This window comes from Nelumbo nucifera, chromosome 2 (genome assembly GCF_055504915.1).
Source record: "Nelumbo nucifera cultivar China Antique chromosome 2, China Antique-T2T, whole genome shotgun sequence".
NCBI lineage: Eukaryota > Viridiplantae > Streptophyta > Magnoliopsida > Proteales > Nelumbonaceae > Nelumbo > Nelumbo nucifera.
Genome location: NC_142650.1, coordinates 108006991 through 108034609, shown reverse-complemented (window position 1 = coordinate 108034609; position 27619 = coordinate 108006991). Strand labels below are relative to the sequence as shown.

At 39.1% G+C, this 27619-nt stretch overlaps 1 protein-coding gene across 2 annotated transcripts in view; it reads left to right on the top strand.

Moving 5' to 3' along the window:
* The window catches only part of LOC104603428 (RNA-binding (RRM/RBD/RNP motifs) family protein), a 34324-nt gene that overhangs the window by 5714 nt on the left and 991 nt on the right, over positions 1-27619 (top strand). Inside the window, exons 2-6 of one of the 2 annotated variants that reach the window (XM_010267451.2) lie at positions 17163-17649; positions 20395-20471; positions 20554-20684; positions 21236-21332; positions 21697-21855. In XM_010267451.2, the coding sequence (XP_010265753.2) occupies positions 17163-17649; positions 20395-20471; positions 20554-20684; positions 21236-21332; positions 21697-21855 (951 nt within the window). Of the gene's footprint in view, positions 1-17162; positions 17650-20391; positions 20472-20553; positions 20685-21235; positions 21333-21696; positions 21856-27619 lie in introns of both variants that reach the window. The other variant, XM_010267450.2, reaches the window with a different exon arrangement.

The following is a 27619-nucleotide window of genomic DNA, read 5'->3' as shown; positions in this document are numbered from 1 at the left end:
GATGACATCCCTGTCATCGTTTTTACTGCTACAGCTTTCAGACACTAATGACAAAGAAATATGAAGGAGAAAAGAAGAAATATGAAGGAGAAAAGAAGAAATATGAAGAAAATATCTAGACCCAGAAAATCTGGTGAAAAAATATTAAAATAAAAGAAGAAATATGAAGAAGAAAAGAAGGGGCAGAACCCCTGTTTCAGACACCAATGGCAAGAACAAAAAAAGATGAAAAAATGCAAGAAATTAAGAACAAAAGAAGGGGGCGGAGCCCCTGTTCTAGACCCAGAAAAGCTGGTGAAAAAATACTAAAATAAAAGAAGAATATGAAGAATAAAAGAAGGGGCGGAGCCCCTGTTTCAGACACCAGTAATGAGAAAAAAAAAGCTGAAAACATGCAAGAAATTTAAGAACAAAACAACGGGGTGGAGCCCCTGTTTTAGTCCAATAAAATGATTCAAAAAGCTTGGGGAAAAGATACAAAAATGAAGAGGAGAAAAATGGGGTGTAACCACTGTTTTAAACTAGGAAACAGAGAACAAAACGAAGAAACTGATTAACTCCGTCGAAGATCTAATTTTGTTTTTACTTTCCTCACAACAAAAACATGATAACATGGAACAGGTTCTATTATAAAAACTGAAACCAACCAATAAAATATTATATATTTTATGTTTATTTTTATTTAGTAAATATTATATATTTTATGTTTATTTTTATTTAGTAAATATTATATATTTTATGTTTATTTTTATTTAGTAAATATTATATATTATATATTTGTTTCAACCCCCTAAGCATGTGTCGAACATATTTTTTCCTAGCATTAGGGGTGCAACTTGGGCGGGCGCAGCCCGGGCCTGAACCGGCCCAACCTGGAATTTTACACGGGCTGGGCTCGGGCCCAAGAAGTCGGTTTTTTTATTTTTTTATTTTCTGGGCCGGGCCCGGGCCTAGCCCTTAGGTAGCCCAAACCCGGCCCGAGCCCTGCCCAATTACAAGTGTTGCATACATAATTACATATAATACATGCATATTTGTATATATAACATTTGTATAGATATTTTGCATACATATTTATATACATACATAAATATATGAATATATATTTGCATAAATACATTTATATATGCATAATTTTAGAGTGGGTTCATTGACCAACCCAAGCCTAGCCCAGGCCCGAACCCTACCCGGGTGCATCAAATTACAGGGTGGGTTGGGCTTGGATTAGGAAAATCGGGCTTGACCTCGGGCTCGGGCCTTAAGCCCAAATTTTAGGGCTGGGCCTGGGTTGACCATAAACTCAGCCCAACCCGCTCGACTTGCATCCCTACTTGGCATTTGGACAAGGCGTTCTTTGAAAAGTGCCTAGTCGCCTAGGCACCACCTTAACAATTATGCGTAGGTGATTCATTGAGGGCTGAAATTATGATTGTAATGGAAGGTACTCAAAAGGCTAAGGAATTGAATATTCGGAGTTGTCAATTGAAGGAGATTTGAAGCTGGGTGATTCATTGGCTCCAAAAGGATGAGGAGGATGGGTGGTGGTGCTACATATATGAGAAAAGGAAAGTGAAGAGGTTATCACAGGGGATGGAGGTGACATTCAATTGGGCGAGAAAAGAAGTTAATGCATTTTCTGAAACACTTGCTAAACAAGGGGTGGGAAGGGAGAGTTTATTTTGGGCTATGTTGTAATTTGATTTTCTTTGGGAAAAGCTGAGAGAGTTTATCTCTCCCCTTAGTCCTTAACGAAATCGTCTTTGTTATTGATAAAAAATGTTTAGAGAGAATAGAAGAAGAGGGATCTCCATATGGTGTTCATTTATCTAGAGAAAACATATAATGTAGAGTTCCTAAAGAGATAATATGGCAGGTCTTGGAAAAGAAAGGAGTCCCCATTGGGTATATAAATCTAATTAAGGATATGCATGCGGGTGCAATAACCAATGTTAGAACACTTGTGGGAGGGACATCAGAATTTGCAGTTGTAATGGATCTTCACCAAGGTTCAGCACTTAGCTCTTATTTATTTGCATTTGTCATAGATGAATTGACTAGACATATTCACAAAGAGGTCCTATGGTGCATGTTGTTTGCTGATGACGTTGTTTTAATTGATGAAACTAATGGAGGATGAAAATTGAAATGCAAAATTAAGTATATGTACATACCCTAGAAAGAAGCGGTTTCAAAGTAAGTAGGATTAAAACAGAATGTATGATTTGTAATTTTAATAGTAATAAGAATGCTGTAGAGAACACTGATGTGGGCTCCACAGCTGTGGTCCCCACTGTGTTCGTATGACAGCATGTGTAACTTTTATTAGTCATGTCAGTGTTAGTTGGTAGTCAGCTTGTTATTTCAGTTTGTTATTTATTTCAGTCTTTTATTTGTTTTATTTGCCATGTAAGTATTAAGGGCAGTTCTGTCCTTTCCTTCATGTAGTGAACATAACCTATAAATACTGAGGGAGTGGCGGTGGCAGAATCATTCAATCTGTCCCTCATTTCAAAACCCTTGTGCACTTCTGCTTCTTCTTCTTCCTTCTATTTTTTCTCAATCCGAAATCAGTTGGGATTCAAGACTGATTGTAGTCTTGATCGACTACTAATGCAAAGGGGGATAAACTTAGGATTGGATATCAAGAGTTTGGGGAAAACAGAATGTGACCTTTTCTGGTATCTTGGTTCGATAATTAACAAGGGAGAGATTGGGGAGGATGCTGCCCATAGAATTAGGGCAGGATGGACCAAATGGAGGGGTGCATCCGAAGTTTTATGTGATAGATGAATGCCACTTAGATTGAAAGGAAAATTTTATAAAATGGTTGTAAGGCCAACTATGTTGTATGGAGCGGAATGTTGGGTAGTCAAAAACATGTCCAAAAAATGAATGTGGCAAAAATGCGTATGTTGAGATGGATGAGTGGGAAAACTAGAATGGATGGGGTCAAGAATGAAGTCATTTGAAAGATCCTGGGAGTAGCTCCAATAGGCGAGGTGCATACCTTAGAATGTGCCTAGGTCCCAACTCCCAAGCACATCACTTTCAAAAGGTGTGCCCCTGGTGCACCTTGCTCCTCAGCCCAAGCTTGCACCTTTTTATTTTTTGTGCTTTTTGGTGTTTTTTTGAGCATGGTGGCTGGGCAAGGGGTGGGGCCCCCTAAAACCCTGACCAAGCCACTTGAGGCAAGCTCAAACAAGTCCATGTTAGGGTCTTAAAATTCTGAATCCCTAAGCAAATGATTTTATAATTTTAATTATCTTTTATTAGGATGGTCGAATGAACATCATTAGCAAAGAGGGAGGGGTGACTTGTTTGGGCTTGCCTCAAGGGGCTTGGTACAAAGATGACTTGTAGAAATTAGGAATGAAAGATGCAACATCACATCAACTATTTGAAATAATGCAATTGAGAAAGAAATAAAGAAATTAAAGCTTGACATGCTTGAATATGTTTTGTATGCTATTTTTTATATTATTTTTGCATTTTTACTTTGAATATGTTTTTTTTTTTGAATGAGATGCTTTATATGTTATGTTTATGTATTTAAATTTGAGCTAATAGGCTTTTTTAAAACATTTAGTTTAAATTTGAAGTTTGATTTTTTTTTAATTAATACTCTTTTTAATATTTTTTTTGAAAGGTAATGTAACTTTATTCAAAACAAAAACTCAATTACAGACTGAAATCAGACCCAAGAAGGCAGTCTGAAAAACAGCCGGATTACAACCTCCACCAGGAGCAAGACTGAAACAAATAAGACAAGCTTAGATTTCTGAACTCCCCAGAAGTGGAAATCTAAGAAATCAGCTTGCCCACTGCTCTCTGAATTACATCATCAAGACTTTTGGATCTATTATAGAAAATTCTACTGTTCCTTCAGGACCGGTTGGAATGGGGGACTCTACGAGGGCAGAAATACTAGCTGCAGTACAAGGAATTCAGATCACTAACCAGCTTGGGGTGGAGCATCTCCTAGTTGAAGGGGACTCTCAGGTGGTAACAAGGTGGCTGCTAAACCCGGATGCTACCATTTGGGGCTACAAAGACCTCATCAAAAAAGTAAAGTGGTTAACTAGGAATATGAGATTTGAGGTAAAATGGGTAAGTAGGTCAGCTAATACTATGGCTGGTTCTCTGGCTAAACAGGGGGTATCCAGGGAGGTCCTTTTTTGTGCTACCTTGTAAGTTGTTATAATATAGTGGAAGCTGTACTTAACTAAATAGGAGAGGTTGCATCTCGTGCCTCTCCTTGGGACATTGTATTATTCTCATCTGCTGATTAATAAATTTCATTCATTTATAAAAAAAAGAGAAAATTCTACTATTCCTTTCTGCCCAAATGGACCACAAGACAGCAGCAGGGATTGTCTTCCACATCAGCTTCCCTTTCTTACGTAGACCTATTGAACTCCAGCTACATAGGTGCTCCTTAACCGATCTAGGCATGACCCAACTGAGAGGAGAACGGACAGTGAAGACACAGATGATCTGTAGATTCTGTAGCAGACCCACAAGGAACACAAGCTGAATCCAGAATTTGAATGCCCCTCCTCAACAGATTGGACCTGGAAAGGCATTTGTCAAGGGCCATCGTCCAAACCAGAAAATTGGATTTAGAGGGGCTTATAGGATTCCATATCTGTGTAGCTGGGAAATCAGTGGGCCCCATACTGCATAACTTAGAAGCCATGGAGTTCACAGAAAAAACTCCATCCGGCTTCCATTTCCAGCACCATTTATCATCCTTGAGCACATTTATCTTCTGCTTATGAAGAAGAACCATCAGCTCCAAGAACTCTTCCAACTCCCAATCAAACAGATTCCTCCTTAAGAGGAGGGACCATGACACAGAATCCTCATGCAAACAGAAGTACTCAGCCACAGTAGCATATTGGTTAACGGCACACCTAAAAAGGAGAGGAAAGGAGACAACAAGAGGGCCATCCGAACACCAAGTATCCTTCCAAAATTTTGTTCTACCCCCTTTACCAACATTCATTGAAATCCCTTCCCAAAAGATAGAATAGTTCTTCATGATGCCTTTCCAAAGAGAGTTGCCTTAATTTGGAGAAGGATATCTAGTTCTCTAGTTTCCCCATTCCACCCCATGCTTGTCAGCAATAAGGGATCTCCACCAAGCACTCTTCTCAGCCGAGAATCTCCAAATCCATTTACACAAAAGGGCAATATTAAAATTCTTCAACTTCCTTATTCCTAATCCACCTTCAGCTTTAGGAAGACAAACTTGGTCCCAATTAACTAGGTGAATCCTGCTCTCCTCCTTCCAACCCTTCCAAAGAAAATTCCTTTGGAGCTGCTCCAATCTTTTAGCTACTCTATTTGGGATAGGAAAAAGGGAAAGGAAATAAGTTGGCAAATTTGAAAGGGTACTTTTAATCAAGGTCACCCTTCCCCCAAAAGAAACGTATTTAGCCTTCCAAGATGATAATTTCCTCTCCAATCTTTCAATGACTGGATCCCAAATTGAAGAAGATAGCCATTTAGCACCTAAAGGCAAACCCAAATACTTCACGGGAAGAAATTCAGTCTTACAAGCCAACACTACAACACACTTCTCTAAGTTGCATACTTGCCCCACTGGAATGATTTGGCTTTTGTTCAAGTTAACTTTAAGCCTAGAGTAGAAGATCAAGACTGCAATCAGCCTTGAACCCTAATAGATTTTAGGTTAAGAAAAGTAGAAGAAAAGTGAGAGGAAGGAGAAAAGAAAGAAGAGGAACAGGAGAACACAAAGGTTTGAAAGAAGGGACAGATTCTAACACATCTGCCGCCGCCACTCTCTTAATATTTATATGTTATGTTCAGTACATAGAGAAAAGGATAGATCTGCCCTTAGTACTTATATGACAAATAAAGTAAATAAAAACTGAAATAAATAACAATTGAAATAACAAACTGACCCCAACTGACACTACCATGACTGAAACAAATAATTACACATACTATCCTACGAACACAGTGGGGACCACAGCTGTGGGGCCCACATCAGTGTTCTCTACACTCCCCCTCAAGTTGGGAGTAGATATTTATCATTCCCAACTTGGATAGGTCTGCCTCTAATTTCTTCCTTGGTACAACCTTGGTGAGGATATCCGCGAGCTGCATATTAGATGTGATATACGGGAGACACACTTCTTGTGAAGAGACCCTCTCTCGCACAAAATGTTGATCAACTTCAATATGTTTAGTTCTGTCATGCTGCACTGGGTTGTGGGCTATATTAATAGCTGCTTGATTATCACAATACAACATCAAGGGCTTCTCATAGTCAATACCCAACTCTTCAAGTAGTGATCTCAGCCATAGGATTTCAGCCACTTTGTTAGCCATTGACCTGTATTCCGCTTCAGCACTTGAGCGGGAAACAACACTCTGCTTCTTACTCCTCCAAGAGACAAGGTTACCTCCCACAAGGGCACAATATCCAGAGGTAGACCTCCTGTCATCAGCACTCCCAGCCCAATTGTCATCTGTATAGACCTCCACCTTCATATGATTATTGTTCTTGAGCAGTATACCTCTACCCGGGCATCTCTTCAAGTATGCTAATATTCTCTCTACTGCAAGGAGATGAGAAGTTCTAGGGGAATGCATGTACTGGCTGACAACACTAACTGCATAATTGATATCTGGCCGAGTGAGGCAGAGATATAGGAGCTTTCCAACCAACCGTTGGAACATAACTTTGTCTTCAAGAGCCTCCTCGCCCTTTGCACTAATCTTGTGATTCTGTTCAATGGGTGTATTAGCAGGCTTAACACCTAGCTTTCTAGTTTCCACCAACAGATCTAGAGCATATTTTCTCTGAGAGATAAAGATTCCCTGTTTAGATATAGCAACCTCTATATCCAAAAAATACCGTAGTGTACCAAGATCTTTCACCTCAAACTCTCGATGAAGGAGCTGTTTGAGGGACTCAATCACACCATTATCATTTCCTGTCACTACAATATCATCCACATATACAACAAGTAGGGTCAGAGAGGAGTCCACCCTCTTAATGAACAGCGTATGATCTGACTGGACCTGTACATAACTGAACATTCCAAGGGCTAATCTGAATCTATCAAACCAGGCTCTAGGTGACTGCTTCAAACCATACAATGCCTTGTTCAGTCGGCAAACCTTCTTACTTGTCTCTGTATCATAGAATCCAGGAGGCAACTGCATGTAGACCTCTTCCTTTTAGTCTCCATTCAGAAAAACATTTTTAACATCCATCTGGAACAAGGGCCAATAATGATTTGCTGCAAGGGCCACTGGAACAAGGGCCACTCTCACTGCTCTCCTCCTGAGGAGAAACCCTAGGATAATAGGGTGTCTCCTCAAAGAAGGTGACATCCATGGAGACAAACCTTTTCCCTGAAACAGGATCATAGCAGCAATAACCCTTTTGAGTTTGTGCATAACCGAGGAAAATGCATTTGGAGGCCTTAGGTTCAAACTTGGAATGATGGGGCCCGAGAAGCTGAACGAAACAGGTACAACCAAAGGTTTTAAGGGGAACGGTGAACAACTCCTCGTCTGGGTATAGAAGGGAAAAGGGGTTTTCATATCAAGAACACGGGAAGGAACCCGATTAATGAGATATTCTGCCGTGAGGATAGCATCACCCCAGAAGCGAATAGGTACATTGGAGGTAAACATAATGCTTCTAGCCACCTCCAAGATGTGCCTATTCTTCCTTTCGGCAACCCCGTTTTGTTGCGGTGTATGAGGGCAAGTGCTCTGGTGAATAACTCCATGGCTAAGGAGGTAGGAGGTCAATGGCTTAGCAAAGAATTCCTTTGCATTATTAGATCTAAGAACTTTGATTTTGGCCCCAAACTGAGTGAGAATCATCTGATGGAAGTTTTGGGTCAGAGCAGGAACCTCATCCCGAGAACGCATAAGATAGACCCAAGAAACCGGGTATGGTCATCAACAAAAAATAGAAAATATCTGTACCCACTCATAGAAGAGACGTGATATGGCCCCCAAACACCAATATGCACAATATCAAAAGAATAATTACTCCTTTTATTACTCAAAGAATAAGAAGTTCTACAATGTTTGGCAAACTCACAACTCTCACACCTCAACTTTTACAACTCAACAGACTCAAATAAAGCAAGAAACACTCTTCAAGGACCGGAAAGACAAATGACCTAATCGATTATGCCAAAGCATAACCGGACTCACAAACTGAGAAACAAAGGACTTCTTATCCACTGGCTCCTCCCGACGAGAACTCTCTCCAAGCAGATAGATCCCATTCGTCTCACGACCAGTCCCAATCACCTTCCTCGTCTCCAAGTCCTGAAAAACACATCGGTAAGGGAAAAAGGTTACTGAACATTTCATATGTTTGGTAATACTACTGACTGAAAGCAGGTTAGTATCAAGTTTAGGAACATGCAAGACAAAAGATAAAGAGATAGTATCCGATAACTTGATGTCACCCTTGCCCGAAATGGGAACAAGAGAGCCATCAACAATGGATACTTTATCTCTACCGGAGGACAAGTGATAAGTAGTGAACAATGATGGCAAGCTAGTCATATGGTCGGATGCACTTGAATCTATTACCCAACAGTGTTCAGTATTACCTGGAGCTGAAGCATGGTAAGCTGAGGCTCGAGTACCTGAATGTGCAAATGCAGATGTGGCAGGAGCTGATGGTGACTAAGATGGCTGAGCTGAACTCCCAACTTCCTTTTCCAACTGTATGAGGGCAGCCCGAACCGTGGTTAAGGTCTCTAGGGATGTGCCTTTTGTGCCTGATGAGGATGTTGAATCAGTGTTCACAGCCACATGAGCATTACCCTTCTTATTTCTTAGTTTTGCTGGGACCAAATGATGATGTAGTTTCCAATAAGTATCTTTTGTGTGTTTGGGTTTCTTGCAATGTTCACATACCAGGTCCTGTTTATCTTCCTTCTTCCTGTCCCTTTTTGGATCACCCCTTGGCTTAGGTTTAACAGCTGTCAGGGCTGGGGAAGGGGGCTGAAGTTGCATCATGACTTTCCTCCTGGTCTCTTCACTATGCACCAGGGAGTATGCTTGAGAGAGGGTCACACTATCTTTGGTCAGTATCTGTTGCCGCACAATGTCATATTCTGAATTCAGGCCAGCCAGAAACTCAAACACCCTATTTGTCTCGACTTGCTTTCTATGAGTCTGTGCATCTTTGGGACTCTCCCACTCAAGGGTCTCTAGATGGTCAATCTCATGCCACAAGGATTTCAAGGTAGAGAAGTAGACAGAAACTGTCTTCTCTCCTTGTTTAAGGCTGTTCACCTCACACTTCAGTTCATAGGCTCTGGCAACATTAAGGGGTTGGAAATAGGTTTCTTTCACAACATCCCATATCTCCTTGGCTGTCTTTGCCCACAAGTAATTTCGGCTGATATGTGGCTGCATAGAATTACACAGCCATGCCATGACCAAATAGTTCTCTTGAACCCACTTGGTGTACATTAGGTCCTCCTTGGAAGGTTCTTTCACATCTCCCAAGAGGTAACCCAGTTTTCCCCTTCTCCCAATAGCCATCATGGCTGATTGGGCCCATTCCAAGTAATTTGACCCATCAAATCTCACAGTTGTAATCTGAAACCCAGTTTCAGATACACTACCATAATTGCTGTTCCCAAAAGTACTTTCTCCCTGATTTTTAAACTCCATCTTTGGTCAAGAATCAGTAGCTACAAACTGTTAGAGTCACTACACCAGAAAACAGCACTTGGACAGTCGATCACAATCAGAAAACAGTATAGAATCAATGCAGGTCTCATCTGAAGCCAATCTGTAATCACGGTATATGCATGAACTAGTGCAGGTCTGATCTGAAACCAATCGGCAATCACAATATATGCATGAAACCAGTACAAATCTGATCTGAAATCAATCGGCAATCACAGTACCAAGCAGTTCGTACAAGTTTTTATCCCCTAGAAGAGCTCGAAGCTAAAAATAGGTCTGAAACTAGCTTAGAGAGCAATCTGAGATGCTGGAGCAGAATTAGGGTTTTAATCGTAGGTCTGAAATAAGTGTTCAGCCGCACTTTCCAAGCAGTCCGTACAGGTAGGACCTGTCGTAGGGTCAATGTGAAACCATAAAACTGATCACCTCTGAGAGAAAACCCTAAAACAATCATTTTCCAAGAAGATAAAGAGGGTTCGGCCCAACAGTCAAACCCTAGATTAGAGAGAAAAACCCTAAAGCAGTTCGGCCTCTCTTTCTAGATAGGTCCAACCTATCTTGACTGATAGCAGTCTCTGGAAACTAAATAAAAACTTACTCAAAGAATGCTGTTCGCTGCCTTCCAGGGTTGCCTGAACTCTAGCTTTCGCTGCTTCTTCCTGATTACCAACACTCTGCAAGCCGTGGCAAGTCCTCAACAGCTGCGAAACTCTCCTGGTAATCTCCAAGAATCAACCGACGAATACTGTTTCATAAGCTTCCAGCCCTAGCTGGTTCTCATGTGGTCTGTTGGACTAGACACACATGAGAAGCCCTAGATAGGCTCTGATACCAAGTAGAAGATCAAGACTGCAATCAGCCTTGAACCCTAATAGATTTTAGGTTAAGAAAAGTAGAAGAAAAGTGAGAGGAAGGAGAAAAGAGAGAAGAGGAACAGGAGAACACAAATGTTTGAAAGAAGGGATAAATTCTAACACATCTGCCGCCGCCACTCTCTTAGTATTTATAGGTTATGTTTAGTACATAGCGAAAAGGACAGATCTGCCCTTAGTACTTATATGACAAATAAAGTAAATAAAAACTGAAATAAATAACAACTGAAATAACAAACTGACCCCAACTGACACTACCATGACTGAAACAAATAATTACACATATTGTCCTACGAACACAGTGGGGACCACAGCTGTGGGGCCCACATCAGTGTTCTCTACACCCAGAAACCACCTCAAACCAGATTAAGATTCCAAGAATAAGCTCCAATTGAGTAGGAGAAGCGTCCACAAAACACAGAGTATCATCTGCAAACTGGAGAATATTGACCTTTAACCCCTCCGGAGAGATAGCAAAGCCTTCCCAACTGCTAGCATCGGCTGCCTTCTTATAAAACAGGGTAAGGATTTCCATAACATAGATGAAGAACAAAGGAGAAAGCGGATCACCCTGCCTCAGCCCCCTTGAACTCTCAAAGAAACCTGCTGACTAACCATTAATCAATACTGAGAACTTAGGAGATGTTTTGCAAACTTTGATATAGTTTCTCCATTTCTGTCCAAAATTCATATGTTGCAACACCAAATCAATGCACCTCCAGTTAACATAATCATAGGCCTTCTCAATGTCCAGTTTACAAATTAAACCTGGAACCCCCTCTCTTCTTCTTGAGTGAATTAATTCATTTGCAATGAGGACCGAGTCAAGCATCTGCCTCCCCGGGACAAAGGCACTTTGATTGTTTGAAATAACACTTCCTAACACCTCCTTCATTCTCTCAGCAAGGACTTTAGTCAGGATCTTATAAAAACTGTGAAGGAGACTAATTGGCCTGAAATCTTTTACATTAATAGCCCCTTCAATTTTTGGGATGAGAGTGATGAAAGTAGTATTTAGACTTCTTTGGAAAGAGGCATTAGCATGAAAAGCCTGAAAAACATTCACAAGATCTTGCTTCACAGTATCCCAGCATTTAACATAGAACAGATTGGTAAGATCATCCGGCCCAGGTGATTTATCAACCGCCAACATGGTAAAGCAGCTTTAAATTCCTCCTCCGTGAAAGGCCTCTCAATGAATGATTTCTGATCTCCACTTAACTGCTTAAATGGAAGATTTCTGGGAAAAGGTCTGAAAGTCCAAGAATTTGTTTAGAGCTTTTTATAAAAATTAGTTGCCACCACCTTCATTTCAGCATCAGATTCCCCCACGCTTCCTTCCCACTCCAGCTTAGAGATAGCAGAGGTAGGAGTTTCTTGGTTATTCGTCTAGGTAAACCGACTACCTTGAAGAGGAAGATTCATCAGTTCAAAGCTGTTAATAAAGTTGGCAAACTGAAGCATCTCTCTAGATCTCCTACCTCTAGTATTCTTTTCTTCAACAGATAAAATAATGTTAAAATCACCTCCAATAACCCAAGGGAAAGACATTACCCCTCACCCCGGCCAATTCCTCCTAAAACTCATCCCGATGACTCCTATTTGTAGGACCATAAACATTTATAACCTGACACACCTTATCATTAGGAAATTTCAGCACCAATGAGACTGAAAAGTTTCCAACATGAGAGGATATAAGACTGCAGATAGAGGGATCCCAAAGAGTCAACAAATCCCCTGCACTGCCCACAGCCCTTTTTTCTTTCCATCTGACCTCACCCTCCCCCCAGATACTTCTAACAGTAGCAACATCCATATAATCCAATTTGGTTTCTTGAAGCAATATTATCTTCAAACCAGATTTCTTCAGAGACGCACACACCACTACACGTCTTCTTCCCGAACACAAACCTCTGACATTCCATGATAATATTTTCAAATCCATCTGAAACACAAGAACAGAACAGAAAAACCCTCTTTGAACTTAAACTTTTTTTCCTCCTCACATCGTCCCCTCATTGCTACCAGCCTTGTCGTTAAGCTCCCAAGTCAACCTCATCATCTCCCTGCTCCTCTTCAAATTAGCTCCCCCTTTCTTAGCCGCTAATTTCCCTCTCTCCAAAAGGACCCTATGTTCAATCCCCTCCAGGAACTTATTTGTTTCATCCTCCATCCCCTCCATTGAAACTCCAAGAAACTTGCCTAATCCTAGAAGTTTAGACGAAACCCAAGAAGAAGACACAGGGATATCAGACTGCATACCTTCCTGTAGCAACAAGTTGGGGGTCTTTCCTCTGAAGTCTTTCATCTGGACTGAGCTTCCATTTGTCTTTCGAGTCTCACCTACTCTTTGCCTCCCCTCATGGCCGCTCCTCTGGAGAAGATCCTCCCCCTATCTTCCCCTGGATCAGTGGACTCCACCACCACAATAGGATCAACTTCAACAATATTCTCTTCCATCCTTGCCAATGCCAGATCTTGTAATTCCAGGCCTGAATCCTCCATCAACGGGGAAGATAGCAAGCTCAAAGGGTTGAGAGGCTGACGAATTCCCTTTCGCGCACAATCCTTACCGTTAGGATCCACCCACTGAGAAAGTTGCTTTCGCCCATAATCCACGTCAATAGAGAGCTGATTGGATCGAGTGGGCTCCCTTTGGACTGGGCTACTACCTTCATTTCTATGGAAAAGGGCCTTGGGCTCACTTAAATCTTTCGGCCCAGGCCCATTTCTATACTTCTGCGGCTGGCCCCTGTTCAGACTTAAATGGTTTAGAGAGGCTTTCTGACCCCCTATTAAGAAATCCTAACCCCCTATTAAATTGTCCTGACCCAAACAGGACTTGAGAAATGGACTCTGGCTCTTCTCTTTACGGCTGTTCGACGCCAAATCCGCCAAGGGAGCCATGTTCATTTCCACCAAGCACTCTTTAATTAAAATTTTCAAATCATTAATTCCCAACTCCCGTCCAAACCCCCCATCTTCTGTGGTTTGTACTCCAGCTTCGATGCTAGTTCTGGAGGGTACATCCTGACCCTCCAAATCATCCAAGATTGGACGCTTCAGGTTCAAGCACGTTTTGTCTCCTTCACCTTCTCTGACCACGGGAAAGATTGCCGGTGAAACAAGATTAATTTGAACTTCATTACAGTGATTCTGCTTTTGAGGAACTTCATCAACTTCTTCCAACACTAAAGTTTTTGAAGACTCTGAATCCACTCTCCCCTGCTTATGGACCTTTTCGTTCCCCCGCTCTCCCCATTTTCATCTGCTCACTGTTGACAAGAGCTCAGGCTAAATTTGGATTGAGAACAAGACTTCCCCAGCCGCAACCTCCACCCTATTCGGAATGGATTCTCTCCTACGAACCTTCATTCTGACCCATTTGCAAGTTGCAACCTCTGAAGGGGAATCATCAATCTCAATAAAACCCCCACACACGTCTCCAATAGCTTTAATCACACTTGGGCACTAGAGAAGAAGGGGAAGACCAAAAACCCTAATCCAAATTGAATCCAAGCGATCAGTATCAGAGCTGGGTTTCGGGTAGAAACACCCCACACTCGCACCCCACCAATCCAGCAGAAGAGGATTCCTTTCCAGTTGCCACGACCCATTATGCAAGATCCGTTCTGCTTCAGCTCTCGAGGGACAGATGAACAAGAATAGATCATCTACCATCGTTTTCACTCTAACTCCCCACACCCCCTCCACATTCTAGTCACCCAAGATTCCACCTCACTAGCTCCCACCCGCCACCGAAATCTCCCCACCAGACATTTACGCAGAAAATAGCTTCTACCGCCTGATTTTCTGTAACCACCACCAACTTATCTTCCATCACTCTCAACTCCGATATGCCAAAATCCAGCCAAGCACCAGCCGCTGCCGCTTTACTGCAGGACACATTAGATCTGCTCCTCACATCTCGCCCCCCTTTCTGAAACCAAGTCTTGGCTTCCCATCTCCGCTTCCCTCCAGGCGGAAACTTGGAAGAGGAACTACGAAACATCATAACAAGAAGTCTCAACTCCTAGCAATCACCTCCTACTCCAACTCTAGAGAAAACCGACACCCTTGTAATGCATCCCGCAGTCACCGAACCCTCTCCACCATTCTCAGGTATTAACAACCAAGCAGCAACCATCCCATGAATAATACTATTTTTAATATATTCGTAATTTATTTTGAATTTTGAATTTTGTTTGCATTTTTGCATTACTTGTTATTATTATTATTTTTTAAAATTTTGCGCCTTGGGTGCAAAATGGCCTTTGCGCCATTTTTGCCCCATGTGCTTTGAAAACGTTGAAAGTAGACTAAGATGGTTTGGTCACATGCATAGAAGACCACCAACAGCACCAGTAAAAAGAATTGGTCTATTGCATGTTGTATGGGCTAGAAGGGCTAGGGGTAGACCGAAAAGGACATTGGTTGAAGTAGTTAGAAATGATTTTAAGTGCTCATAGTTTAACAACATGATGGATTGTTTTTGGGGCCAATTGGACAATGTGGTTCAGTAAGGGCAGAATTAATGGCTGCTGTTTTGGGTACAAAATGGTAGGGAAATGGGAATCACAAGGTTGATTGTGGAAGGGGATTCAAAAATAATAATCAGGTGGCAGAAGAAAGGAGAAAGGGTTATTTGGCAATGCAGGAATCATCTCAGGCGGTTCAAGATGTTGTCAAGAACTATGAACATTCAAGTTAGATGGGTAAGAAGGTTCACTAATGAATTATCAAAAAAAAAAAAAAGAAGGTTCACTAATGGATTGGTGGGTGGATTAGCTAAGCAAGGATTGCATAGAAATCACTTGTATTTGGCTTAGTTGTAATGGGAAGGTAGGGTTCTTTTCAGGTAAAAGGGTGTTCAGATTTAACAACTTCTTGTAACCTTCTTCTTAATTAGTTTTAATAAAGTTTTCTTTGTTGCTGATAAAAGAATAATTTAACAATGGATATGGCATCAGTAGGCATTGGAAAGGAGTTTCATGTAGCACTGCAAATGGACCTGAGCAAATAAGATATACCTATATCCAAATTTGATTTGCTAATAATTGTACTCAAAATCTTATCCATTCGATTTAGATCTGACTTGAATCAGATTTAGATATTGAATAAAATTAATAAATTAAATGAAAAATCGTAAAATTTATAATAAAATGTACCAAAATTGACTTATATGATGAATAAAATGACTTCAAAGTAACTTCTATTAGACTTGAAAATAATGATATTCAAACCAACCTAACTAGATAGATGCATACACATTATGTAAATATTATTAGATCAGGTTTATGGATTGGATTGGGGTGGATCCTTATTTTATCCAATCATAAACGTATTGAACTCATATCGCCTTAATCAGATTGCATTTGAAATCAAATTTGGACAAACAGATACTATTTGCAACCTGACTAAGGTGATTTGAGTTGAATACGTCCATAATTGGATAAAATATGGATAAACCTTAATTTGAAGAGTGATTTGGAAGGCAAAACATGAGGCAAGGAAAGAAATGGCCTCTTTTAATATGTGCTTTTTCTTCAAGTTATACACTGAAAAGAATTATTATTTTGTTTATTAAGTGATACAAAAAGGCTATTACCCAATTATGGTCCCGACAATTTGAGGTTTTGGGAGGGATGGACTGGATATCCTCCACCTTCACATATAAACCAGCACTCTCATGCTTTGCCTACCCCTCCCCACGACCCTAGAAAAGATGGAACCAACATTGGGTATGGGCCTTTAAATTTTAGTTTAGAAAATATAAAAAGAAACAGATTTTTACTTAATTCTTAATTTATGATGAGAATCTAGTAGGAGGTGCACACCCTAGAAAAGATGGAACCAACATTGGGTATGGGCCTTCACTAAATGTTGCACTTTTTTTTTTTATACATTGTCCTTCTTAATACAAGACAATTTTGAAAGATAAGGAATTATAATTAAAATTACAAAATCAAAATTTTGTGCATGAATTAAGGATTTATGACTAGCACATATTTGTTTGGCCTTGCCTAAAGGGGCGCAGTATAAAGCAGCTCGTAAATTAGGGTAATGTGATTTGAAAAGAAATAAATAGATTAAAAGTTTCACATGCTTGAATTGTTGAATGCATGAATATTTTGTATATGTTATAGTTAATTTTATTTTTGCATTTCACTTTGATATGCATTATAGGTTACATCTATATATCTAAATTTGAGCTAATAGGTTTTTTAAAACATTAGTTTAATATATATGTACTTTTTTAAAATAATACTATTTTTAATATTTTTTTTTTGCAGTTTTACCATTTCTTTGCATTTTTTGTTTTTTGTTTTTTAAATTTTGCACCTCGCTTCAAAAAGGTGCATGTCTCACCTTGTGCCTTGGGTGCAAAAAGCCCCTTGCACCTTTAAAACACTGTTAACTACATTAAACTGATCACACTTAAATATTCCTTAATTTGAAATATCAATTTCAGGACGCTATGTTGGCATTGGTTATCAGTTTAATATTTGCAAGTTTGAACTACTACTGCCTGCACATTGTTGGATTTACTAAGTTTAATAAACAAGCTTTCTGCATTTGTAGGTCCTTTCAATAAAAATTATACGTAATAAGATCACTGGCCAGCCTGAAGGTTATGGATTTGTGGAGTTTGTTTCCCATGCTGCAGCTGAACGAATTTTGCAAACATACAATGGAACACAAATGCCTGGGACTGAACAAACTTTTAGGCTGAATTGGGCTTCTTTTGGAATTGGGGAAAGGCGTCCTGATGCTGGACCTGAGCACTCCATTTTTGTAGGAGATTTAGCACCAGATGTTACTGATTATTTGTTGCAGGAGACTTTTCGAGCTCAATATCCATCAGTAAGAGGTGCCAAGGTTGTGACAGATCCTAACACTGGCCGTTCAAAGGGTTATGGTTTTGTTAAATTTTCTGATGAGACAGAAAGAAACCGAGCTATGACAGAAATGAATGGTGTTTATTGCTCAACCAGGCCAATGCGTATCAGTGCAGCAACACCAAAGAAGACCACTGGTTTTCAGCAGCCATATACAGCAGCAGCTAAAGGTAATGAAAAAATATGCATTTTTGTTTTCAGAGAATGAGAAAAGCTTAATTATTTCGGTTCATTTTTTTCTCATATCTGACCGGCTTTTTAAAAGTTTGGATCCGATCAAATCAGACTGTTGAATCATTTGGGCTTCTAACCAATTACCAAATTCGCCTCCATTAACAAGTCCTTGAAAACCATTGACTTGTTTAAATACTGTTCAAAATCTTCATGCTAAACCATCTTAGCTTTCCACCCAGAACATTCAAATTATGCTATTTGATTTATATGTGATTTTTCATAAGAATATTTTAGAAGCATGTTTTTAATAGGATAATGATATTTTCACTCTTCTAATAATTTTATCATTTATTGCTTTTTCCTATTTTTTCATATTACTTCAAGGAAAAATATTTTCTGTTTTTGTTTATAGAGAGGTAGCATCTCGTGCCTCTCTAAGGGATGCTTGTAATGCCTATTCCTTCTGAATTAATAAAATCTATTCTCATTTATCAGAAAAAAACATGTAACTCAATTGAAAGTTTTGAATATTTTTTTGTATTTTGTAGTTTAGATGGTAGTCATTTTATTGGTTTTCTGAGCTCTTGAGTTTGAATTGTCCAATCACAGTTTAGTTGTTTTTGCAGACTAATAAAAAAAGTTGTGTTTACTGTTTCATAGCCATTGGTTAAGTAGCTAAAGAGGTGTTGAGTTTTCTTATGATAGTGTGAATTCTGTACTTTTTGTTTTTCCTATTCTAGTAGGACCGGCCATTACCAGTTGTGACTTTATATGTGTATAAAGTGTCAAAACATGGAGGAATGAATGAATTCCGTTTATTCAAGTTTTTATAACTTACGCTAAGAGTGGTGAGTGATTCCAAGCCCTGAAGTGATTCTAAGCGCCTTTTTTCTTTGATAAGCAACACAGAAATTCATTCGTTCATTTTTTCTCAATAACAGGAAATGTTCATTAATTATAGAAAAAAGTTACAATGGAGCACCTCAGAGAGAGATAATCCCTCCCCACCCCTTGCTTTGCCAAAGCATCAACAAAAGCATTTGAAAACTATATATATTGTGTTAAACACTTGAATTTTCTTCTTCATTAGCAAAGCTCCACCACCCAGTTTCCTTCAGCTCCTTTGCCTTTTGAGTTCCTTCCATCACAGCCACGATTTTAGCTATCAATGAATCATCCATATCTGTTTGAAAAAGTATAGAGTAATTGTGTTCTTTTTAAAGATAAATTTGACTTGTGCTTATTTGCTTTATGTTAAATGAAAATTTATTGAAGATATCAGTGGGTGGTAGGGAGGCAAATGCTTTGACTGATCATCTTGATAGACAGGGGGCTACTAGGGACCATTTATTCTGAGCAGCATTGTAATTTTTTCTGATCTTTTGTAACGGTTAGGGGAGGCTGTATCTCATGCCTCTCCAAGGGATTCTTGTAAAATCTTATTCCTATTGTTTAATGAAATCATTTTCAATTATCAAACAAAAAAAATGAAAATTTATTGTTTTGCATGGTTGATGCCAATGCCTTTTCTTTTTGTTTGATATTGAGCTTAGTCATCTTGGTGCAAAATTTATTGTTTCTACAAAAATATCTACCATAGCTTGACACTGAATTTGTCGTGTAACCATACACATAGTTGGTAAGGCCTGTCTAGTTGTGGCAGAGACTTGGGATCAAATCCAAAAAAGAAGAAAAAAAAAACATACGCATATGGTATGGGTGGCTGATGTAGCTGAATTGTTTGCAGATATTACTTCTTTCCATTATCATTATTTGCATTTTGAAAACCATTTCCATATCTCCTAATTGTTGTCTATCCTACTTCCTCCATGACTTGAAAGTTGAACGTTTGTTGTCAAAAAATTCTTCAAAACTTGAAAGGTCCAAGACCAGATGATGCTGTTCCAATGTATAGTGACAGAGAAACATGTAAAATGCCCAGCGAAAGGATAACATATAAATGAAAACCATTTACATATTTCCTCATTGCTTTTTTTTGATCAGCTGATATCTCCTCATTGTTGTCTACCCTACTTCCTCCATGTCAAAAAATTCTTCAGAAGTTGAAAGGTCCAAGATCAGATGATGCAGTTCAAATGTATAGTGACAGAGAAACATGTAAAATGTCCAGCAAAAGGGTAACATATAAATGAACTTTCAAAGAGATGATAAGAAGGAAGATGTCCCCTATAACAAGATTTTTTATAATAAAAACAAGAGACAAACTCTGTGTGGTTCACTGTAGCATCTAACCTGATCTATGGGCAGATTGGCAAAGAAAATGAACTTCTAGTGTAGTATGTTGGAATGGTAAAGCCTTGTTGAGCTGGTATTGTTGGTTTATATGACATACTAGTCAATCAAGATAAACAAAAGTGGCTTAACTTGCTGTATAAGTAAGTTACCCAAAAGTGTACTTCCTGAATCATATATAGTTGGATGCTGGGTGTATTTTGTGCACTTGTAAAAGATACAACTGGATGTAAACAGATGAGCTACTGGATTACTGCTCCTAAAGGGAATGATCAGCAAACTGATTGGTATTTGGGATTTATTTTGAATGGCTCAATGAATTTAATAATTACTTGCTTTTTGTAATGATGTTTCTCTCTTGATTATGTCATAGATAGGCTTAGAAGCCAAGGCCCAAGGTTATGTTTCTCATTCCTAGTGGCTCTTTTTTTACCATTTTCTCCTTGAAAAGCTTGTAACTGCACTCTTTCATATGATTCCTTCAGCAGCTATTTACCCAACCCCTGCTTACAGCACACCGGCAGTGCAGGCATTTCCAGCAGATACTGATCCAAATAACACAACTGTAAGTCAGACATCGATTTCCTTTCTATTTGAGATTCCTTTGCAGGAGCTATAACTTTTCTTGCTATGTTTCTCTACCATAGATATTTGTTGGTGGGTTGGATCCTAATGTCTCAGAGGAGGAGCTAAGGCAAATCTTTGCTCAGTTTGGGGAACTTGTCTATGTCAAGATTTCATTGGGTAATGGATACGGTTTTGTGCAGTTCGGAACTAGGTATGCCCTATCCTGCAATAAAACCTCTATTCACTTGATTTGTATATTTATCTAATCAAATGCAAAATGAATTATCAAAATATGCCCGCGAATTTGACCCATCCAATCCGATTAAGATCTAAGCTCGATTAAAATTTATTTCTATGTAATATAATAAATAATTATATAAAGTCAATAATTAATAAATTCAATATTTTATATGAAATAATTATTTTAAAAATAATTTTATTTATTTTAATGAAATAAAGCATATTTGGATGAAATCTAAACACGATCCATGTACTAACTATATTTTGGATTTTGGATCTTAGTTGGATTTGAAAACTTGATAATCGGATGAGATTTGAATCTGATTCGATTACCGCCCTAAAACTTGTAGAGCTTATGGTTTGTGTCATTATTATATTGAATATTGTAAAGCAGTATACTTAATATTGACTCCATAATTTGCTATGCTCTCGACAAAAAAGAATAAATCTTTTGTCTCAAGGCCCCAGATGGCTGGGACTGACATGGGCTAATCTCTCGTCTCCTTTGATCTCTGCTTACAGGGCAGCCGCTGAAGAAGCAATACAAAGGCTACATGGTACCATGATTGGTCAACAAATTGTTCGCCTTTCATGGGGTAGAAGTCCTGCAACCAAACAGGTAAATTTATTTATGGAAAATTTCTGTCTTCTTTTGGTTCTGAATTTATTATTAAGTCAAAATACCTGAAAGGATAGATGAAGTTCACCTCACAATTAACATCTTACTTAGGAGAAGAAACAGGTAAGTGACATTGGATGTTGTGTACTGAAAATGCTAAATAAGTTGTTTGGGAGACTGAAGTTCTTCACGAACTACAACTGATTAGTATGGTTTGAGATTTCAACTAGCACTCTATTGGTTAAACTTAAGACTGTGTCTGCAAATTTATGCATACTCTCTATTGCTTCTTATATAGAAAATAATTTATCATATCAACTTTGTAGCAGCCTTGACAAGCTTTCTTCCACCCACCCTATTGCAGGACCAAACTGGTATTTGGAGTCAGCAAGTCGACCCCAGCCAATGGAGCAGTGCTTATTATGGTTATGCACAAGGTTATGAAGCTTATGCTTATGGGGCTACTCATGATCCATCTTTATATGCCTATGGTGCTTATGCTGGATATGCACAATACCCTCAGGTAAGGAAGCATTGGCTTGGCACAAAATGCCCCCGATTTTAGTTTAATATACTTGATTATATGCTGCTTATCTTTTTAGTTTTTCTTGATAACAAAATAAACTTCATTAATAGAAGAAAGAGAGAAGTAATTACGAGGATAGCTTATAAGAAATCACCCAGAAAAAGAAAAAAAAAACACTGAAATCATTCCCATCAACTGCACCACTACACCATCCCAACAAAATTATCAAGAAGTTCCATACGAATAAGCAAACAAAAAGTTCACACTTTAAACTCTTCAAAAAGACAACATTAGCAGTACTGAAATTCTTGGACTCATCATCCTATCTAGAGCCAACAAATTGACAAATATTTTAAGTCAGATTTATGGTTCATCCCCCACCAAATCACTAGATCCTTCATATTTTTAGCCTTGAAAAATGAAACCACAAACTACTCTCTCTCTCTCTCTTCTAACTTCAAAAAAGGACTTCTTTTCATCCCTTCCCCCTCCTCAACATCCCTGTTCTCAATCTCCAAATCATAGTCTACAACCCTCTCATCTTTCCTTAGATGTTCTGTTAAGAAGGTTTCTTTCTATATTTAGGAATCTGAATACCCTGTGAGTGTAGAGATAATGGAGGTTAATATTGTAATTTTATCTTCTTTTATTCTTTTTAACTGCTCTTGTACCATATTGGAACTATCTTATTCTTGTAAGAACAGATTTGTCCTTACAATAATACAAATATTCTTTTGTTTGGGTGAGGTCATCATCAGAACCACCAGTACAAATCTCTCTCTCTCTCTCTCTCTCTCTCTCTCTCTCTCTCTCGTAAGAGTAGGTTGTTTTCTGATCCTTTTTCTTCACTCCTGGTTACTTCCTGTAAGCAGTAGTCTGATCGTTCTCATAGGATTTACTGCTCTCTGATCCTTCACTCCTGTTTCTAGGGTTGCTCTCTTGTTTTCTCTCTCTCTTGCACTATGTTTAACATGGATGAGAGAGCAATGTTGGAGAGGGATGAAATTCTGGGATGTGTGGTATCACAGTAGCCCTTGAATTATTTGGGGATGCCATTAGGGGATAATCCGAGGAATAACAGCTTTTGGAGCTCTGTAATTGATAGATTCACAAAAAGGTTAGCCTCTTGGAAGAAGAAGAATTATTGATCTCTGGGTGGAAGAATCACTTTGATAAAGTCCACTTTGTCTAGCTTGTTAGTGTACTATTTATCTGTATTTAAGATCTCAGAGAGAATAAGTAGAGTCTTGGAAAAATTAATGAGAGATTTCTTGTGGGAACCTAGGGGAGAATAGGAAAGATCATAGGGTGCAATGGGAAATAGTCTCTAGGAGTAAGGCTGAAGGAGGTTTGGGATTAGGTAACATTTGGAAGAGAAATGAAGCTTTTTTGGGAAGTGGTTGTGGAGGCTAGCAGGGGATAGGGATAGGTTGTGGGCTAAGGTAACATTGAGTATTTATGGTCAGGTAGATGATGGCTAGGACTCTGTGGGTTTTGGCAAGGACTACCTGATCCTCTCCTTGGAGATCTATACATGGTATTCTTTGTCCTTTTTGCAGTACATCAGGTATGATCTTTGTTCTAGGAATCAGGTGAAGTTCTGGAAGCACCTTTGGGTGGGAAATGTGCCTTTGAAAGATCAATTTCCCTCTTTATTTTTTTCTCTCCCGATAATAAGGGGAACTTGTGTCTAACTTTTTGGTCCATTCTAAGTCAAACTTTGGGTTTGATTGGGATTTGGGTCTTAGAAGTGGCCTTACGGATTAAAAATTTATAAATGTTTTGGATCTAATCTAGATTTTGAATGGGGTGGTATTGGACCCTTCAAAAAGGGATAGTAGAACTTTGACTCAATCCCCCTTTGGTGTTTTTATTTTTCCTGTTTTTCTTTATTTAAGTCCTTGGTGCTCATTGCTAATAGCAATGAAGTATGGGGTAAACCGATCCCTCCGAGGATTGGGGCTTTTTGTTGGGAATCCTTCTTGGAAAGATGCAATACTTGTGACCTACTCCAAAGAAAAAGGCCTAATTGGTGCTTATCTCCAAATTGGTGCATCCTGTGCAAGGCTAATGGTGAAAGCTCCTACCACTTAGTAATTTCTTGCCCTTTTGTTTCTGATATTTAGGAGTGGATTTTGTCTTTGTTTGGTTACAGATGGATCCCCCCACCAAGTATACAAGGATTGTTTGCTGCTTCCTTCTTTAGGTGGCTGAAGAAAAGTGGTAAAATTATGTGTAGGTGTGTGAGAGCTGCCATATGCTGTACATGGGAAGAAAGGAATTCAAGGACCTTTTCTGAAAAGGAAAGGAATAAAGAATATATCATTGAAGTTATAACAGTTAGGGTGGTGCAAAGAGCCTTTTGATTACAGGGTATAGAGGGATTCTGGAAGTGGCACTTGGGATAGAAAAGAAGCATTATAACTATCTTTGAGATTGACCCAAGTTGGAAAGGTTTCTGAAGCCTTTGGTAGGAGTTAGCAGACTATCTCCCTTTATCCCATTTTGTCGGGTCCGGTGAAAACCCTAATTTGGCTATTTGAAGAGCTTTTTTTTTTACTTAGTACAATAAGTCTTGACTAGTAACACCCTATTTTGATTTTTGTTTGTCTCCGTTTGGCCAATGGAGCGAAGTGGAGGTGAGATGAAACTCTTGACTGATTTTAGGTTTGGTCCAGGAGGGTTTGTGGAGATTCTATTAGGGGTAGTAGCCTCAGTAAAGTTGGATGGAACCAACTTTTTAGCTTGGTCTCAGTCTATAAAGATTCATGTTTGTAGTAGAGGGAAATGGGGGGTGCATTATTAGAACCAAGGAGAAACCTACGGAGGGTGACCCTACCTATGAGAGGTGGATGCAGGAGAACTAAATATTAGTAGGCTGGTTAATAAATTCCTTGCAATCTCATATCAATCAACATTACTTGTGGATGGAGATTGCAAAAGAGGTAGGGGGTAGTGTTGCGGAGACCTATTCCTACAAGTTGAATGTTGCTGGGGACTACAAGTTGAAGAATGATGTCAATAATTTAAGATAGGGGAGAAACCTTTGGCTGTTTATTTTTCTATGTTGAAATTTCTTTGGTAGGAGATTGACTTGATGGAGACTGTTGTGTGGGGGTGTACTAAAGATGCTGAGACTCATAGGAAGTTAGTGGAGAGAAATCGGGTCTTTGAGTTCCTCATTGGACTCAATCCCGAGTATGACATTATCAGACGGAATATTCTAGCAAAAGATGAAGTTACTTTGTCCCAAGCTTATGCCATGGTTAGTAGTGAGGAAAGTCAAAGACAGGTGTAGGTTACAAAGGCCTCAACGGATCATTTTGCAAATGTTGGGATGAAGTGAAGCTAAGGGCTAGTACTGAGAAGAAAGATGTAGTATGGGAGTATTGCAAGAAACCTAAGCACACAAGGGATACTTGTTGGAAACTACATCCAGAGCTTATACCTCCTAGATTAAAGAAGATGATTTGGAGTGGCCATGAGGTGAATGGGATATACCTGTTAGACATGCCTAGATAGAGTCCAATATTACCTCCGAGAGCAACTTTTGGTTCAAATGTGTCAAGGTCAATCAGTTGTATTATGTTATGTCATTATCGTTTGGGTCATATTTCGTTTTCTTCGTTGAGTCTTTTGTTTCTAGCTGTGTTTTGGAAACTAAGGTGTCAAGTTTACTTTGTGAGGTATGCAAGTTGTCAAAGCACTATAGAAGTTCTTATTCTACAAGTATGATGTGTGGGGGGCATACCATTTACCTTGCATGGGTGGTTATAAATATTTTATTTTGTTTATTGATGACTTTTCTCATTAACCTAGCTTTACCTTATGTGATCCCATGCTGAAGTACCCAAACTTGTGAAGCTGTTTCATGAATTTGTGCTTATCCAATCCTCATCAAGATATTTTGATCAGATAATGCTAATGAATATTTTGAGAAGGATCTTGCTTCATACTTTGAGCGGTTTGGGGTTATACATTAGAGTTCTTGTTTGCGTACTCTAGAGCAGAGAGAGAATGAATTGACATATTGTTGAAGTAGCCAGGAGCATCCTTTTTGCCTCCCATGTTCCAATGAGATTTTGGGTTGATGCAATTATTAATTACACGCCTTCTCGAGTCTTGGGGTTCAAATCTACTTTTGTTGTCTTGTTCCCTAAGAGTGAAATGTACCCTATTCCCTTTCTTGTCTTTGGTTACACATGTTATGCTCATATTCCTAGCACTCAGAGACATGGGTTTGAACCTAAGGCCCGAAAGTGCATTTTCTTAAGAGTATGCCTCCACACATATTGCTGTTTTGATCCCACTAGTGGAACTCGTTTTGTCTCCATGGATGCTATCCAATGTTTTAAAAGCACAAGGGCCAATTTGCACTTGAGGCACGCACCTTTTCAAGAAAGGCGCAAAATTACAAAAAAAAGCTAAAAAATAAGAAAAAGTTAGAAAATTAAAAAAATGCCAAAAAATTTTAAAAAATGCAAAAAATATTAAACATAATGTTAATAAAAATATAAACTTAAATTTTAAAATAAATGATTTAAAAAACCTATTATCTAAAATTAAAATATATAAACATAACATGTAAAGTGTATTCAAATGAAAATTTAAAAATAAAAGCAAACATATAAAGGATTTTCAAGCATGAAAAACCCATAATCATTTTTTTCCTTAATTGCATTTCTTCAAGTAGTTAATGTGATGTAAAACATATTGCATTCTTGATTCCAAGAACCCCCTATTTGCTAATGTTATTCATTCTAAAATATCTTCTTAAAAGGCAATGGAAGTTATAAAATCATTATTTTTATGTGAGAAATAAGAATTTCAGACACTAACATAGACTTGTTCGGGCTTGCCTCGAGTGGCGTGGCTGGGGGACTGGGGGCAGAGCCCCCGGCCCAGCCATTAGACTCAAAAAAAGCAAAAAGTGCAAAATTTTAAAATGGCACACACTTGGGCTGAGGCGCAAGGCGCAAGGCGCACACCTAGGACTTGGGCGAGGCACATGCCCCAAAATGCGCCTTGCCTATGCGCCTAGGCGCGCCTTTTAAATCACTGATGCTATCTTTGCAGAGTCACTTCCTTTTTATGGTCATCCTCCTGAGGGGGAGCATTCCATTGAGTTGTTTGCTTCACTACTTAACTTTGCCTTCTCCTATTGATCTTAGGGCTGAGTCATCAATGGATCCTTTTGTTCCAATGGTAGAGCCTTCGTCTCTCGGCTCTTCCATTCCTGCTCCTCCTCCTCCTACTAGCCCTCCATTTTTTACTATTCATCCTATTCTTTAGAGGTGGTACAAGAGACAAAGACTATGGCATGAACAGGTTGTTCCCCCATCTATAACTAAGCCTCAGACACTCTTAACTCCTTAAGAAAGGACAAGTCCCTCACCACTTGCTCCAAAACCTCCCTTCCCAGACTTGGACCTACCTATTGCTATGAGAAAAGGTAAGAGGAAATGTAGCACATTGTATTCCCAAACACCTAATCTTACAGTTTGTTATCCCCACCTTATTATTCTTTCTTAGCCATTATTTATTCTCAGCCTATATACCCAAGTCAGTTACAAAGGCCTTGTCTAAGTCAGAATGGAGGGCTATGAGAACTAAAATAGAGGCACTGTGCAAAAACAATACTTGGGGTATTGTGGATTTGCCTCATGGGAAGGAATCGGTGGGATGTAACTGTTCACTATCAAATACCATGCTGATGGCACCATTGAGAGGTACAAGGCTTGGCTAGTAGCCAAGTGGTATA